An 18,718-nucleotide genomic window follows, 5' to 3' on the forward strand; every position below is an offset into this window, starting at 1 on the left:
AGGCCAGATCCCAGAAGAGAAGGGAGCCCCAGACACACCAAATGATGAAGAGCATAGTCAGAGTAGGAATAAAACTGCTCCTCAAAATAAAAAAAAAAACCTGAAAAACCAAATCTGTATTTATTTTAAGCATTCTAAATAGAAATGGCAATGCACGTAGGCCAAGCAACAAGCAGGTTTAATAAGTAATAGGAACAGCAGCAGAAATCAAAAGAGCAACCTTTAAACAAACACATGGCTATAAAGATCACGGTGAAATGACAACCTTCTCTAATCTTCTGGGTCTAAGGTCTAGTCCGCTCTCCCGTGGACAGGAGAACTGACACTCAGAAGAAATCCTAAGTGCAAGCATCTCAACTTGCACTCCAGCGGTTAAGACACCGACACAGTTGGGGACCAAAATGGAGATTTCTGTAACACAGTTTAAAGAACTTGTAAAACTCACCTGTAGGCTTAACTGAGTAAAACCCAACAGCCTCTCCTTTCTTCCACAGAATCTTAGCATAGTCAGTACTGCTATGGCACAGGAATGGGATCTCATTTCTCTCCATTTCCTGCTTTCTATAAATAACTCGGTTGAGAACATACAGAACCACTCTTTCTCCGAGAGTGCTCACCTACAAAGAGAGTCAGACAGCAGGCACAGCGATTACAATGTGCAGCTACGAGGAGACACCAGTCACCTTGTCCCCAGCTCCCACATCTCCTATGTCATCAGAGCACTTCCAGGACAGTCAACACAATTTGAAACATTCTGTTATCATAAACATTCCATTATCATAGAATCAAGGCTAATCACTAACAAGAACAGTCCATTCCCACAACACATTTTACGCACAGATACTGTCTTGTAGCAAATTCTAAAACGGGCAAATCAGGGCCCAAGGCACACACTGTCTAGCATCTCACTCAGTGCAGTGTCTTCATGATTCTAGCTGCCCAGATCCAAGAGGTGTCTGTGGCCCTAGCTACTGTACCCCACTACATACTCTGCTTCAATCCTATTTCGCCCCATTCCTGCCCCTATACTAAAATAAATATTTTAAAAGCCTATACTATTCCCAAGAGAGTTGCAGAACAATTACATTTCATGAAGGCAGTCCTAACTATGCCCTTGAGAAAGGCATCTTTCCTTTTTCAGGTGAGATGTTCCTTAGATAGCCCTATCCTTGCTATACGGACACCCAGCCTTCCCACCCACACACCCCTTTGCTAGAGCAGATGAGCAGATACGGTGACAGCAGGGAAGTCTAGGGAAACACACTTGGGGCCCAGCATGAAAACAGAGGCCCAGCTCTCACTCAGAGCCACACCATCACAGGCACTGCACGGTTACCCCAGCCTTCTGTGGGCCCAGCTTTCCCACAGACATTTCTAATGCAAAAACAAGACTTCTGTTTATAAAGTCTATCTTCTTCCAAGTCCCCTTAAACAGTGGTTCTCAGCCTTCCTGATGCTGTGACCCTTTAACACAGTTCCTCATGTTGTAGTAATTCCCAATCAAAAAATTATTTCGTTACTACTTCATTACTGTAATTTTATTAGTTATGAATCATAATATAAACTTCCAACATACAGCCCCTGTGAAAGGGTCATTGGACCCCCAAACGGATCGCAACCCAGATTCTCTAATCATCACCTTAAAGGAAAACAACTTTGTCCTAACCATTTGTGCAAAAAAAGAAACTATTGCTACATGCACACACTTCAAAAATAAATACCCCTGGCAGGGGTTCTCCAAGCCAAACAATACAAGAAATGACAGAACAGACAATCTCTAAATGACAGGCCACTTCCTTATGTAGCAGTAACCAATTTAAAACTCTTCACACTGAGCTGAAATCTGCTTTCCAATGGCTGTTCTTTGATAATACACAGCTACACAGAGTACCATCATTTGAAGATAGCTATGACATTCTTCTGAATTTTATACCTTAATACTGAAGAAAGAGAATAGAGCAGTTGAGAGTTACTTTGGAATCTGGGTCCTCTCCCTTAGGAGTGCCTCAGATCCTCTAGTATCTCTGTGTACACTTGGCATACAGTGTTTACATGGAAGATATTCTGAAACTAATGTGAACTTGCTATCAACGCTTCTTAGCTTCATTTTACTTCTATTTATTTAAAGCCAAATTTTTCTCACACATGCTGTTTTAAGAGGATAGTGTGTACATGTACAACTAATCTTTCTGAAATACACACACATACATATTACCTTACATATATTCCTATTTAAATTTATTTGTCCCTACTTATTTTTTAGAGACTGTCTCAATGAAGTCAAGGGTGATCCTGAACTTACTTGAATTCCTAATCCTCCTGTGTTCCACCTCCCAGGTGCTAGGATGTATAGGCATGGCACCACACCTCCTGTGTTCCACCTCCCAGGTGCTGGGATGTATAGGCATGGCACCACACCTCCTGTGTTCCACCTCCCAGGTGCTGGGATGTATAGACATGGCACCACACCTCCTGTGTTCCACCTCCCAGGTGCTGGGATGTATAGGCATGGCACCACACCTCCTGTGTTCCACCTCCCAGGTGCTGGGATGTATAGACATGGCACCACACCTCCTGTGTTCCATCTCCCAGGTGCTAGGATGTATAGGCATGGCACCACACCTCCTGTGTTCCATCTCCCAGGTGCTGGGATGTATAGACATGGCACCACACCTCCTGTGTTCCATCTCCCAGGTGCTGGGATGTATAGACATGGCACCACACCTCCTGTGTTCCACCTCCCAGGTGCTGGGATGTAGAGGCATGGCACCACACCTCCTGTGTTCCATCTCCCAGGTGCTGGGATGTATAGACATGGCACCACACCTCCTGTATTCCACCTCCCAGGTGCTGGGATGTATAGACATGGCACCACACCTCCTGTGTTCCACCTCCCAGGTGCTGGGATGTAGAGGCATGGCACCACACCTCCTGTGTTCCACCTCCCAGGTGCTGGGATGTATAGGCATGGCACCACACCCAGTTTATGCAATGCTGGGATCAAACCCAGAGTTTCGTGTATACTAGACAAGCCTTCTACCACCTGACAAACATCCTCAGTGTGGTGCTTTGAATGGGAAATTGTAGTGATAGGAGCGGCGGGGCTGCATTCCCAGCACCCCGGCCGCCTGGCTAGCTCATGCCCCGAAATAATTACAAGGACACTGTATACTTTTAATCACTGCTTGGCCCATTTCTATCTAGCCTCTTCTAGGCTAACTCTCGCACCTGGACTAGCCCATTTCTAATATTCTATGTAGCACAGCTAGGTGTGCTTACCGGGAAGATTCTAGCCTACGTCCATCCTGGGTCGGAGCTTCATCGCGTGTGTCTGCCCGGGAGTGGGGCATGGCGTCTCTCTGCTCCAGAGAGAAGAGCTATCGAGTCTCTGAGCTCACTTCCTCTTCCTCCCAGCATTCTGTTCTGTTTTCTCCGCCTACCTAAGGGTTGGCCTATCAAATGGGTCTAGGCAGTTTCTTTATTAATAAGAAATCACTCCCACATCAGGAAATGTCCCCATAGGCTCAGGTATTTAAACACTTGGATCCCAGTTGTTGGAGCTGCTTGGGGAATTTACGTGGTGCAGCCTTGCTGGGAAAGGACGTCACTGGTGATGGACTTTGAGATAATGTAGCCTTGCCCTACTCCCAGTTGCTCTCTGCTTTGCTGCCTGCAGTTCAGGGTGTGATTTCTCAGTCTCCTCCCCCAGCACCACGCATGCTTGTTGTCATGCATCCCTGTCATGATGGACTCTTATTTCTTTTGGACCTGTAAGCCCAAATAAACTCTTCCTTCTGTAAACTGCCTTGGTCAGGGTATTTTATCACAGAAAAAATGGCTAATGTACCCAGGTTCCATCTTTGTTTCTGGATTCTGCTTTTCAGAGATTAGTTCCTTCATTCAGCACACTGAAAATGGTAAGTATGCCATCCATGAGCTCCAGGGAACTGGTAGTGTGATGACCAGGACAGAAAAGGGGGGAAAGTCTTATAACATGAGCCTGGGGACCTCCGCCTATATAACTAAACCTAACTTTGAGACACAGGGCTGTAATCTTTATCATATCGATTTAATTTTACCCCAACAAATAAAACAGAGGAAAAGGTCTGTAACAATAATATCCCTTGCTCAAGATCATATGTTTATAAACAAGCTATTCTCTCCTGAGAATTTACCATTTTTCCTGACTAGCCAGAATCTGATAGACCACCTGGTCTTCCTGCCCTACCCCTACTGACTTCTCACTTCTCAGAGGGGCCACTGTCAGATGGACGGGCACTGAGCTGAAGGTGTCGTCAGTCTTACGTCATCCTCCTTTCCCAGTCCACACATGGAGGCTTTAGTTTCTCCCCGTGCGTAGGAGAGGAAGAGACATCTACTTGTCCTGTCCTTCTCTATCCTTTAGCCCTCCTGTGGATGTCTACCATACCTCAGTTCTATTTCAATTTCACGGGACATTTACTTTCTTTATGTACACTTTCACTGTCAGAGCTGACAAATTACACTCTTGCACAGCTCCCTACACCTATTTTATAACTTCATACATGCTTAAAATTCCTTCTTCATCTATAGTAGTTCAAGACTAGGCTGAACTACAAAGACTGGCAAATAACCAGATGTGTATTCTCCCGGTTTCTGTGAGATGGGCTTCTTACTCTGCAATCTAAAGGCATATTCAAGTATAAATATAATATCCAGAAGGAATGTTTGGTATATTACTCTCCTAAAACTTCTTTTTATGAATAAATAGAATATGCAGAAGGATGAACCCTTATATATTTCTTCCCTAAAATTCCTTCCCTTTGAGTTAGATGTGTCTCTCAGCGTTTCAAACGCAGAGTAAGAAATGATATCAGGAACTGCAACACAACCTATGTGAGATATCAAATCTGATGGCCTTAGTCCTTCCAACTGGAGTGCTTCAACTGCAACCACCCAACCCTAGGCTCTCCTCCTCCGAACAGAGGGTCAGAAGCTTCAGGAGAGCGAGGCCAGGCAGGCAGCCTCAGTAGCTAATCCAGGGGTTCATTCTTCTCACCTATTCAGAAAAGGAAGGGTCATATAAACGAGGTCCTGGTTTCACCATAAGAAACCCCAGTTCAGTTACTGGGTTATATGAAAACGAGGGAAATGTCAACAACTTTGAAGCCCATCACTTTATAGGACTCACTGAAGGACATGAACTGATTACCTGCTTTAGCCCCTCTCTCGAAGGGGCAGATGTTCTCACAATATCATCAATGGCCCACCACTGGTCAACAAGGTAAAGTGCCACAGCTAAAACAGAAAAATGACCATTAACACTTAAGTCTAAAGGGTCAACAAGACAATACTTACTAAGGATTACATACACACCTGAAATACACCCATTCTTGTTTGCTTTCCTTTTCTGCCATATTGAGAATCAGAACCAATACCCTTCAAGTCCAGGTAAGTGCTCTCTCTAGTACTCAGCTACGCCCTTTCCTCCCAGATCCTGAACTCACAATTTACACTTACTTTTATTTTACTTCATTAATTAAATGTTTAATTACAAGCAATTAAAAACTGCACTTTTCTAAAACTAAAATTTGAAAAAAAATTTTACAACAAATTATTTTATGTAGTTTCTCAGTAAATTCCTAATAGTTTGAATTCATGATCCTCAATTTACAAAAATGAAGCAAAGAAGAGACCTGTGAGTGAATCCTCAGGTGCAAAGAGAGCAAGAATTTTCTGGGCCTGATTCCCACCATAAAGAGGCACAAAGCCCACATTTGACAGGCTAATAGGAATCTGAAATAAAAGATGGTTCAAGATTAGTGGAGAATTTAATAAAAATACATGACAAAAAATACCAAAGGATTTACCAGAACTTAAGCTTTTCTCAAGTGTATTCTATAACACAGCTTCACTGCACACAAGATAACATCCCTAGTCTCTCCTAAAGAGAACAAACACAAACAAGCAGCAGTAAAAAAAGAGGCTTCTCTTCTGCAAAAATTTTCTTGTGGAAAATAAAAATTTGTTTCTATAAACATTCCTAGAGGCCAGCCATGCTCCTGAGGAGAAGCAAATGTCACTGAAAACCATCTACAGTTTATTATCACCAGATTTCACAGAGGGACATACTTCATTTCCTAGTAAAGGGATCAGTTAAGTAGACTGATGCTTCAGCGAGGAACGTACAATACTTGAACAAAGCTGTTTTCACTGATCTAGCATTACTTTTCCAGAGCCAGTCAACTTAAAGAATGAAAAATACTGGTGCCAGCTGGGCGGTGGTGGCACACACCTTTAACCCCAGCACTTGACTCAGAAGGCAGAGGCAGGGGGATCTCTGTGACTTCAAGGCCAGCCTGGTCTACAAGATCTAGTTCCAGGACAGCTAGGGCTATTACACAGAGAAACACTGTCTCAAAAAACAAACAAAAAATGCTTGTGCTGGAGAAATTGTTAGAAATTCTTTACATGAGGGCAAGTGAGAGGGCTCAGGGGGTAAAGGAACTTGCTTCTATGTTTCATCACCAAGTCCCACATGGTAGGAGAAAAGAACTAAAACCTGCCCTCTAATTCCACACATGCCTCCCCATACAATAAAAAAATTTAGATCTTAAATACTCCCAGAAGCAAGTTCTGAGACCTGGAGATATTGAGAAATCTAGTCATTTCAGTTCGTAGTGGAATTTAAATGACTCCAAGTCTCAAAATAACGCATCTTCTTGATCAAAATCACAAAATTTTCAAAGGTAAGAAAAGATTCATGATACAAAAATGTAATTTTGAGCCTTACTGTTTTTTTTTAATTAAAAGGAAGTTCTAAATTCAAAGTTCCAAATCTAAAATAAATTTAAGTGACACTACTTTGACATGGTGTCTTGTCCTAACAAAAGTGGTAAGTGCCTTACCTTTAAAACTAAAGGCAAAAAAACAAACCCCGAGTAATCACTGTGTGTATCTTGACAGTCAGGCTGGGAGGCGGCTCAGTGGGAAAAGCACTTGCTCACTCAGCAAGAACACCTGCGCTCGCTCACCTAGTAACCGCATACCATTCCCCTTGTGTCCAGCAAGGAGGTGGATGGGGCACAGAAGGATCCTGAAAAAGCTCACTGGCTAGCAAGTCTAATTGAAATGGCAAGCTTCAGGTTTGGTCAAAAACCCTGTCTCAAGGGAATAAAGTATAAAGCAGTAGTCTTCTGGCCTCTGTTTGCACGCACATGTACGTACTTTACACACACACCAAAAACCCTGATCTGCCACTCAATTTGTTCATATTGATTAATCACTATTAGCACATTTTATTGGTAAATTTCTGGTAAATATTTCAAAATTGAATGATTTTTTTACACTAATACGTTTTTAAAAGATATTGATTTTGTACATAAACTGCACTGAAAGCGTAGTTTTTTTTTAAAATCATTACAGAATGCCTTACCGTAATATTGAGAATAGAAAACCACTCTGGATGTTCAGGGTCTGCACACCTTAAGTTGGAGAGATAGTCCTCAGCAGAATTTTCCAGTTCCTCATGTGTGCAGTTATCTAGCAGATCCACTGGGAAGGCCATCCTCTAACAAACATGGAACAACACAGTTAGAATGAATGCCATCTTTTCTTACTCCAAAACTACTGGCCGGGCGGTGGTGGCACACGCCTTTAATCCCAGCACTCGGGAGGCAGAGGCAAGCGGATCTCTGGGAGTTCGAGGCCAGCCTGGTCTACAAGAGCTAGTTCCAGGACAGGAACCAAAAAGCTACAGAGAAGCCCCGTCTCAAAAATCCAAAAAAAAAAAAAGAAAGAAAGAAAGAAAAAAAAAGGGGGGCTGGAGAGATGGCTCAGTGGTTAAGAGCACCGTCTGCTCTTCCAGAGGTCCTGAGTTCAATTCCCAGCAACCACATGGTGGCTTACAACCATCTGTAATGAGATCTGGCGCCCTCCTCTGGCATGTGGGCATACATGGAGGCAGAATGTTGTATACATAATAAATAAATCTTAAAAAAAAATAAAAAAATAAAACTACTGTAATGTAACACCCCTATTTTATTGTAAGGAGACTTCTGTACTTCTACTCCACTATGTCTAGACAGATAGCTTGAGTCTGTTCATTTAGGCCTACAAACATCAAAAACTTTCTAGCATTATTCATTCATATTAAAAACAGGCAATAAGACCAGACATAGTGGCTCACACCAGTAATCAAGCATTCTGGAGACTAAGGTAGGAGATTTGGTTAGTTTGCAGATATCCTGGACTACACACAGAGTTCCAGGCCAGCCCAGGCTACTGTGTAAGACCTTCTCTCAAAATAACAACAACAAAAAATTAGCAATGAAACAGGAATTCATGGGTATGTCTTTAAATGTTTATATAGTTATAAGACATGCACATATGCTCATACACATAAAAATGTATGCATAAATACACACTTTACATACCCTCAACATAAAAGTCACTATAAAAGGACATGGGGTTGGGTCTGGAGAGATGGCTCAGTAATTAAGAATACTTGTTGCTCTTGCAGAGGACCTAGGTTCAGTTTTCCATCACCCACATGATTGATAACTCACAACCATTCATACCCAGGCCCAGGGGATCCAATACCCTCTTTGACCTCCATCAGCACCAAGTACACATGCAGTACACATATATACATACTTGCAGATAAAATACCTACATACATGAAAAATAATCTCATTTTTTAAAAAACAAGGGAACTTTCTGGAATGACACAAATCTTCCACAACTAAATGCTAGGTCCATAGTATGATCCATTTTTTTTTTTTTTTTTTGATTTTTCAAGACAGGGTTTCTCCGTAGCTTTTTTTGGCTCCTGTCCTAGAACCAGCTCTTGTAGACCAGGCTGGCCTCGAACTCACAGAGATCCACCTGCCTCTGCCTCCCGAGTGCTGGGATTAAAGGCGTGCACCACCACCGCCCGGCTTGATACATATTTTTAAATCAAGTTAAATATGTAAAAATCAAACCAAAGAAATAAAAATATAAGTTCAGTCCAGCTAATACATGTTACAAACCTGCTTTAAAAAAGAAATCACTATACAGCCTGGGTGGTGGTGCACACCTTTAGTCCCAGTACTCAGACAGAGGCAGGCTGATCTCTGTAAATTCCAGACCAGCCCGGTCTATAGAGCAAGTTCCAAGACAGCCAGAGCTGTTATATAGAGAAACCCTGTCTTGAAAAACATTTTTTAAAAATCACTATGTATGCACAAACCACTATATTATATACACTTACAATGTGTGAATTTTGTGGTATATGAGATATATCTCATATATAAATGTCTGTAGAGAAAATGAAAAACAAAAGCCAGCCTAATCTTCACTTTGTTCCTTTAGAACCAGGCATGATGGTGCACACCTTTAATCCCAGCACTTAGGAGGCAGAAACAGGCAGATTTCTGTGAGTTACAGGCAAGCCTGGTTTACATAGTGTGATTTCCAGGCACAAAAAGAAAGAAAAACGAAACAGACCATAAGTACAACTATAAAAAATTGTTTTGAAATTAAAACCAGAAAAGGCAATCTTATTTACAATATCAAAATTAAGCTTAAATTTATCAACAATATAAGGGTTCTCCCCAAATGGCTTAATATAATGCAATACGACTGAAAATACCTTTGTCTTTTTCCCTTGAATCTACTTGATAACTGTTAATATAAAAGAGCAAACAAGCAACATAGATAGGAAAACCCTTAAAAGTCAGAAATAAAAACACTTCCGTAATTGTGACATGACGCAGTCACAAAAAATGAATGAACAGAACAAGATACAAAAATTCATCTAAGAGCTTTGAAAATGGAGTAGCTAACATACTTCCATCTGTGAGAAAAAGGATTAAATAAAACATTAGTTTTGCTGACTTTTTAACTTAGAATTTAATCTTTCAGGATAGTCTCTATTAAAACTCCACTCTACACGGCTTCTGTTGAGGAACAACTGCTTCTGTATCCACCAGTTAAAATGCACTGGGTTTTGTTTTGCTGTATGGAAGGCTACCATATACAACTTACTCTATTGCTGAAGGACCGCTCAGTTAATTTCAGTATTTAGCAATGCTGAATAAGCCCACTGAGAAGGCCTATGGACTCTTTAATTACACATGCCCTCCTTTGTTAGGTCTACACAGGCATGTTCATTCATCTCACTAAAACCAAGAGACAAGCAGATCATATATCCTGATATGATACACAATTGGTCTAGTCAACGGTTATTTATTGATTAATGATTAAAAAAGTATATGGCTGGGCAGTTGTGGCATACACCTTTAATCCCAGGCAGAGGCAGGAGGATCTCTGTGAGTTCAAGACCAGCCTGGTCTACAAGAGCTAGTTCCAGGACAGGCTCCATAGCTACAGGGTTTGAAAAAAAAAGTATATGAAAAGTCAAACATACACAATCCACAAAATTCAAAGTAAGTTTCCTCAATAAACTTGAGATAGGGAGTTTACAATTTTATTGTTGTCATTATGTCTCTGGCTGACCAAACCTTTCCTGGTGCCTGGAATGCAGCCATTGCTATCCCTATCCTCCTCTTGATGACTGAAACAGTTCCCTCCTTTGTACTGAGGTTTCCTCCCAGACAGACAAAGCTGACTGTTGGCTCGAGGTTCTGGGTCTTTATCACAATGTTAAAATCCTTGTGCACCCTTCCCATGTGTTGTATCTCAGTCTTCTCAACGTTTACTTTCACATTAAGGTTTTCACTGACTCTACCACTCTATTTACCACGGTTGCGGCTAATTTGGACTTTCAGCAAGTAGTGCTGTATCATTGGTGAAACGCAAGCTATTGGTCTGTACACTACCTATCTGCAGTCTATCTCCTCATCCTCCAAGGCTGTTGCTGTTATTAATTCCAGGAACAGATTAAAGAGTGGTGGTGAGAGGACGCATCCCTGCAACAATCCTACGATTGTCTTAAACTCATCACTTAGTTCTCCACAGACTTTGACTGGTGCAAAGGCATTTTCTAGTATTCTTATGATTTTCTCTGGGTACCTGTAGAACCATATTATTTCTCAACAACAACAAAATTACAAGTATATGAGACACTTGTCTTGAGCTGCCTTCTTTACTACTCTGAAACCTGGACAATGAAACACTTCTTAGAACAGCGGCTGAATGTGTTCAGGATGGCATGTCTCAGGAGGGTTCTAGGTGTCACACGAAGAGATAGGCTGTGTAATGATGACATTAAGAAACATCTCCATCTACAGAAGAAAGTGAACTACAGGATTTGGCAATGGTAATTGAGAAACTTCAGCCATGTTATGAGAATGAATGACAGCAAATCCCCAAAGACAGCACTGCTTGGTGGAGGGCACAGGATAGGGTGAGGAGGGCCCCCCCCCCAAAAAAACACGCTTGGTAGACAGGATAAAGGAAGACTGTGGAACCTTGGGCATGACAATAACACAAGCATCTGTGACTACTCAGGACAGGAACAGCTGGAGAACCACCATAAATGGGCTGCCCATGCATGCTTAATCATGGCGGGACATAGATGATGATGGAGTTTACAGGGAAAAAAGTAGGAAGTAACATAAATTCAAAGAAACTTAAGAGACATACCAATCCTATGTATTCTGGGTTTTTGTTGTTGTTGCTTGTTTGTTTCTTGCTTTTTCAAGATAGGGTTTCTCTGTGTAACAGCCCTCGCTGTCCTGGAACTAGCTTTTGTGGACCAGGTTGGCCTTGAATTCACAAGAGATCTTCCTGTCTCTGCCTCTGCCTCTCAAGAGCTGGGATTAGAGGCTTCTTGTGTATTCTCAAGGGGATCCTGATCAGTGTACTCTTGAAAAATGACATGATAAAAAGTTCAAGAAAAATAAAATCGCAGGGGGCTGGAGAGATGGCTCAGTGGTTGTTAAGAGCACTGATTGCTCTTCCAGAGGACCTGAGTTGAATTCCCAGCACCTACACGGCAGCTCACTGTCTGTAACTCTAATTCCAGGGGATCCACCACCCTCACACATATACACAGGCAAAACATCAATGTACATGAGATAGTTAAAATAATTGTGGGGCTCCAGCAACAGCTCAGCGTTCTTCCAGGGGATCCAGATCAACTCCCAGCACTCACAGGGTGGCTCACAACCTACTGTAACCCCCAGTTCCAGGGGATCCAACACCCTCTTCCAGCCCTTACAACCACCAGACAGGCAGTGAACAGCTACACATACAAAGCACTCACATATTTTTTAATTAGGTGAATGATAACCTATGACAACTACTGAGCTACCAGTTTTCAGAGAGTAAGGACAAAGCTAGGATATACTGTCCTGCTCCAAGAGTTCCCTGATTCATACACTTTTCAGTTTGTAAATTTAGTGTATGTGTCCATGCCATCGCTTGCAAGTAGAGGTGAGAGGACAACCTGTAGGGAGTCAGCTTTTCCTTCCACCATTTGAATGCTGGGGACTGTGGCACAAATTCTAATTTGTCTTAATAATAAAAACCCAGAGTTAGATATGGGGTAAATGCTGAAAGATCAGAGAAGTAAAGGAGCCAGCCACTAGAGAGTCTTTTTACCTCTGCCGATTCCTCAGACCAAATGGGCAAGATCCTGTGGAGACAAATCCTCACACTGAACCCTCAGACTGAATACTGAGCTCCTGTCTCCTCCTGCCTTATATTCCTCTCTCTGCTCAGCCATCTCTCTTCCTGTCTCCACCTCCCTTGTGCTGGGATTAAAGGTGTGTGACTCCCAAGTACTAAAATTAAAGACCCGAGCTGCCATCACCTGGCTCTGTTTCTCTTTGAGACTGGGTCAATCTAGTGTAGCCCAGGGTAGTCTTGAACTCACAGAGATCTGTGGACTCTGCTTGGATAGGAGAGGTGATTTCCAGAGGGTTTGAAAAAAAATCGAAAGTTGAAATATCAAAAGTCAAGTGTTTCAGTCCCTAAAAATGGATTGTAAACAGGGCATTCTTAGAAACAATGTTTTTTTTCTAAGCATGATCCAAACAGAACGCATCTCCCATGTGAATTACATAGAAGGTGTGGCAAGGGCAGGCAACGGACTAATGAATGTAAATAACAAGGGGCAGTTAAAGAAACCCCTTGCCATCAGAAACCACTGGGAGGGGCCTCTGGTAGGCTATCTTGTCAAATTCAGTTCCACTGTGTCCTGTCACAGTGGAGGAAACTCCTTCCCAGAGCTAGTCAAGAACCTAATGCCTATTATAAAAAACCATACTGCTCTGGATGATAGAACAGCTTCAGAAAATAAAACAAAAATTTTAGGAGAAACTATAAATCAAAATTGATAAAGGTTAGATTTGAACAAGAGAACGAACTCTTGATTAGAAGAGGAGATAGTGGGGCTGGAGAGATGGCTCAGAGACTAAGAGCACTGATTGTTCTTCCAAAGGTCCTGAGTTCAATTCCTAGCAACCATATGGTGGCTCACAACCATCTGTAATGGGGTCTGGTGCCCTCTTCTGGCCTGCAGACATACATGGAAGGAATGCTGTATAATAAATAAATAAATAAATAAATAATTTTTTTTTTGAAGAAAAGAAGAAGAGGAGATAGTTCACCAAACAGTGTGACTATTCAATCCAAATTAACTTTTAAAACTAACAAGTACTTTCATTTGATCAGATAACTTATCTAAAGGGAAATTCCCCAATGTTACAAGAGAGAGGGCCCCTTGTTTGTCATGGTCGCCTGGCTAGCTTACACCTGAAATAACCACACAGAAACTGTATTAATTAAAACACAGCTTGGCGATTAGCTCTAACTTCTTATTGGCTAACTCTTACATATTAGTTTAACCCATCTCCATTAATCTGTGTATCACCACATGGCTGTGGCTTAACAGAGATTCTAACCGGAGTCCATCTCAGGCAGAAGATCCATGGCTTCTTCTCACTCTGCCCTTATTCCCAGCATTCAGTTCTGTCTTCTCCACCTACCTAAGTTCTGCCCTATCAGGCTCAAAGCAGTTTCTTTATTCATTAATCAATGAAAGCAACACCCCAAATTTAGAATTGAGGAAGGGTTTTGCTTTTGTCTTTTCAGGAGAATAAAGGCATCCAACTAAGTAACTGAACAAATGAGACATATGAAAAGGACAAATCATTCCAAAAAAAAAAAAAGTCCCAAGAAAAAGAGTAAATTGGCCTACTGATATATTACATTCAACAAGATAAAATTTCGTAAGTCTTCCCAAATATTTGTTTCTGCTTTTCTCTTCAGACATATAATGCAAATGGTCTTTTTGCAGATACAGGACCCAGCCATGACAAGCTTAATAGAGGCCTGAATCTCAGTAGTTTACCCTAACACAATACCTGGTTCCAAGAAAGACCACAAACTGAGATGACCCACCAGGAACAGACCACCCCCTTCTATGATATAAAAGTTCAGAGTTTAGCATTTAATACAGTTCTGATAAGCTGGTAGAACAATGACTACTTACTGCTTAGTCACAAGCTTAAGATTCTGGATTTATCTTGGTTGCCATCTACATATATAAACTTAAAGCTGCTTCTCATCAGGCCAAAGATATCTCTGTCCAGTCTATACCTGGCTCTTAGGACAGAAGAACAATGTACATGCTTCTAACCCAAGTCTGCAGTTTCTGCTAGTCCACCCCTGCTGTTTTACAGACACCCATTACCTGCTTTTTTCTGCTATGTGGATTTCAGTACAGATTGGTGATACTATTATCTAACACTTTTATGTCCTTTTGTAAAATAAAAATTTATATAGGCAAAAAAAAAAAAAGAAAGAAAAGGAAACCTTGGATCCACTTCTCACAGGACAGAAGGATTCCAGATAAGCACAGCCCAAGTTTCCTCACCTATTTCTGAGGATGATATTTTTCTCTTCCCTGGTCTTGGGACTCCTCCCCTTCCTGAAAGTTTCAAATGTAGTTATTTTCCTCTAAGTTCATAAACTTTAACTTCTGTTCCTAGTTTAAACTTGTCTCAACAAGTTTCTTGAGCAGACACATTCAACCAGCAGCTGCTGACTACAACCTGCTCCAAATGACTGAGGGCCCTGGACTTGCTGAAAGCTGATGCGGGCAAATCCAGTCCGTGTAACTGCTCCCTGTCTCTTCAGCGCAGCCAGAGAACCAGCTGCTGCTGGTAAATGCCCCACTACCTAGATTCCCTCCTTACCTTTGACAGCCTTTTAGCCTTCTTGGGATCTGGTAACAATGTCAGCTTGAAATAATTACAGAAAAGAACACACTGTCCCATGCTCCCTGCCCAGAATAGGTTGAAATGCTGAGACAAGGGGAACTCCCTAGAATGGAGGACAAAATGGCTACCTATAATGCCCATTGACATATCAGGAAAATAGGCCCAGAGTTGTTAATTAATGGACTTATCAACTAAAATGGTTCTACAATAAGACAAGACACTTTGGTTCTTTATGCAGAACCATACAGGACGTTCAGGATTACAATTGCGATTTGGTTGTACTCAAAGATCAGAGCTACAGAGACTGGTGGCAGAGGATGGCCACTGCCCTAGAAAATCTGTTAGCTAAGGGTTCTTAGATCCCAATACTATCCCCTGAAGCCCCTGAACAAGCATGACCCATGAGTGGGTTCTGTCATGGGTACCTATGAAGGGAAGGGATACAGGACCCAGCCAGGACAAAGCTTAATAAAAGCCTGACTCTCACTAGTTTACCCTAAGACAATACCTGGTTCCAAGAAAGACCACAAACTGAAACCACCCAAGGACAGCAGACCTGCTCCAGTTAAAAATTAAAGCTGGCTTTGGAGTTGGAGTGTGGCTCCCTCCGTCTCTAAACCCAAGTATGCTTGTTAAAGTAAAATTCAAAATCTCTGTCTCATGTCAGAAGAGCCACCTGATATGGGACAGAAGAAAAGCGAAAAATTAAGGACTATTTTATTGCCACTAATCTCATAATCTTTTAGGTTTATATTGACTCTTCAACAGCTTTTCTTTTTCTTTTTTTCTTTTTTGAGACAGGGTTTCTCTGTGGTTTTGGAGCCTGTCCTGGAACTAGCTCTGTAGACCAGGCTGGTCTCGAACTCACAGAGATCCGCCTGCCTCTGCCTCCCAAGTGCTGGGATTAAAGGTGTGCGCCACCACCGCCCGGCCTCAACAGCTTTTCTTAAGGTATAAATTTATAATATTAACATATTTATATTCTAAGTTTTTGTCATGATATTTATGGTCATAGAGTACTAATTCTAGAAAAAGGTTTCATCTACCTTCCTGTACATGATTTCGGGTCTGAGTCTCTATTATTTTCTGCAGTGAACCATGACCATGCCTAACAGCGACCTTTGAAGTCTCCAAAAGGAGGATGGAGCCCTGCAATGATGATTCCTCCAGGACTATAACACCACTTAAAGATCAGCTTTGAACTACAAACTGCTCAGAACAATTTTGAGGTGGCTAGTTGAGATGATCCAGCCACAGAGTACTCCAGCCAGGACTTGAGACAAGCCCTGCACTTTCCCATTATACAGAAACTGGACAACAAATGATACAGCTACATCTCCCAGGACTTGACAATTAATCCAATTTTTCTTTTCAGGATTCCCTAAAGATGCCATCACCCCCAAACAGCAGGAAGTAATTTTAAGAACATGGCACTCACATTCCCAAGAGATGGGGTAGGTGATTTTTGGTTGTTCAATGGGTTATAGATACTTGTCATTTTTAGGGTGGTTGGTAATGTTCAGGAAAAAGGTTAAACAAAGAAGATTAGATTCAGGGTCCTTATTTTGAAAAGAAAAAAAGGCGATATAGATATGATAGTATAAAAGGGTTGGTTATTGAATCTACTACTTGTTTTTACATATTCTACATTATTTTTTGTGTATTGATACAAATTTGAAATTCATTTTGTTAGAACATACTGTACATACATTTCTAATCTTGTTCAAGGTACTGTGCCTATACAGCTCATTTAACAATGTAAATTTCTAGTCCTTGAAAATTATTACCACCAACTAATTAGGATATAAAGCCATGCAAGTTAATCATTGCAATCAAACTTGTAGTCATATTAGATAGGTTTTCAAGGTCAAAGAGAGATTTTAGATAGACAGATCATCTTCAAACACTTCAGGGACCTACAGTATAGGCGTTTAAGATGTTTTAGTAACATAGGTCCTTTTTTTTTTCTTTTCGATAATGAGACATGTCTGCTCCTGGCAGCACAAATCTACTTCAGAGAAGAAAATGGACATTGAAAAAAAGCCACATGGAGCTTACTTTATTTGTGGCAAAAGTAAGTCCCTGGGCAAGAAAGTACTCTTGCCTCAACTACTCAAAGTATGCTGTCCAAACTGGACAAGCAGGACACAAAAAAGACTGACTGCCAAACCCTGCCAAGATAAGGTGGAACAGTCCTTAAAAAAAAAAAAGACAAAAAAAACCTGCTTCTTAGAAAAATCTGTCAGATATTTTAGGCCTGTAGGCTGAAGACAGATGCCCCAACATTAAAGAGGAACCTTGGGTGACTGTCCAGACAGCCAGCTATTTCTGCCATTTTTTGGAAGTCGTTTGCTTACAGTTCCTGTTTACTCAGATAGTATTTCCTCCTCAGGAGTTAAAGACTAGATAGTTATCAGACTCAGAAAAGAAACTCACTGAAGAAGTATAAAGCATTTAAGGTTGAGAGACATCAAAAGATAGTTTTGGATGGTAACACTAGTTAGGATAGAAAGTTAATTAGGTACAAGACTTTGGACCCACTAAGAGGTGATAGAAATGGAGTATTTTCTCTGAATTTGTCAAATGTTAATAGACTAGACATTGCTATTGTATTTATTGACTGTATATACTGTAAATAGTTATTGTACTTACTGAGTATAGTTTTTATATTCTTTTTTTTTATTTTAGAAAAAAGGGGGAAATGTGGTAAAATTTTGTTTGTAATCTATCAAATAAAGCTTGCCTAAAGATCAGTGTGGAGCTAGGCACCAGTTAGCCCTACAGGCCAGGTGGTGGTGGCACATACCTTTAACCCCAGCACTCGAGAGGCAAACGGGATCTCTGAATTCAAGGCCACCCTGGGCTACACTAGATTGATCCAGCCTCAAAGAGAAACAAGGCCAGGCTGTGTTGGCTTACACTTTTAATCCCAGCAATAGAGAGGTGGAGACATAAAGAGATATGGCTGAGCAGAGAGAAGAATATATGGGGAGAGGAGACAGGAGCTCAAGGCATTCAGTCTGAGGACTTATAGAGACAGGATACCTCATTTGATCTGAGGATTTTGTAGAGGTAAGAACTAGTGGCCGACTGCTCTGCTTCTCTGATCTTTCAGCTTTCACCACCACCCACCCCATAGCTGACTCCAGGTTTATATTATTAAGATCAATCAGATTTCATATGACAGGGGACTAAACTCAGGTATTTCAGCATGGTTATCACACTCCTTTACCACTTAGCCACCTGGGCCCCACCCTGGCCCCATTTTTATTTACCTAAAATAAAAACTAGAAAGTCTAATTTTATACATACATAGCTAAGAGAGAGATCCAGTAAATGTCATAAATAGCTGAATATATTTTTCTGAATTTTGAAACTATGATGAGGAAGCTTTTTTAACCACTATGTGTACATTAAAATGAAATTTTAATTTTATGTCTATTTTTAATCAAATTGATTTTTTAAGTCAAAATTTATTAAGACACTTAAACACAAGTGAAGTAAAAATAAGTATCTAAAATTTCTATTTTAGGAAAAGAAAAGTTTGTGAAAATAATATCACAGGA

At 41.1% G+C, this 18,718-nt stretch overlaps 1 protein-coding gene across 3 annotated transcripts in view; it reads right to left on the reverse strand.

Moving 5' to 3' along the window:
• The window catches only part of Fam169a (family with sequence similarity 169 member A), a 67,165-nt gene that overhangs the window by 31,635 nt on the left and 16,812 nt on the right, over positions 1 to 18,718 (reverse strand). For all 3 annotated transcript variants that reach the window (XM_075976258.1, XM_075976257.1, XM_075976256.1), the window contains exons 2-5: positions 7,415 to 7,549; positions 5,676 to 5,775; positions 5,192 to 5,277; positions 446 to 617 (exon numbers count right to left, since the gene is read on the reverse strand). In XM_075976258.1, the coding sequence (XP_075832373.1) occupies positions 446 to 617; positions 5,192 to 5,277; positions 5,676 to 5,775; positions 7,415 to 7,546 (490 nt within the window). In that variant the 5' untranslated portion in view covers positions 7,547 to 7,549. The remainder of the gene's footprint in view (positions 1 to 445; positions 618 to 5,191; positions 5,278 to 5,675; positions 5,776 to 7,414; positions 7,550 to 18,718) is intronic.

Source organism: Microtus pennsylvanicus, chromosome 6 (genome assembly GCF_037038515.1).
Source record: "Microtus pennsylvanicus isolate mMicPen1 chromosome 6, mMicPen1.hap1, whole genome shotgun sequence".
Classification (NCBI taxonomy): Eukaryota; Metazoa; Chordata; class Mammalia; order Rodentia; family Cricetidae; genus Microtus; species Microtus pennsylvanicus.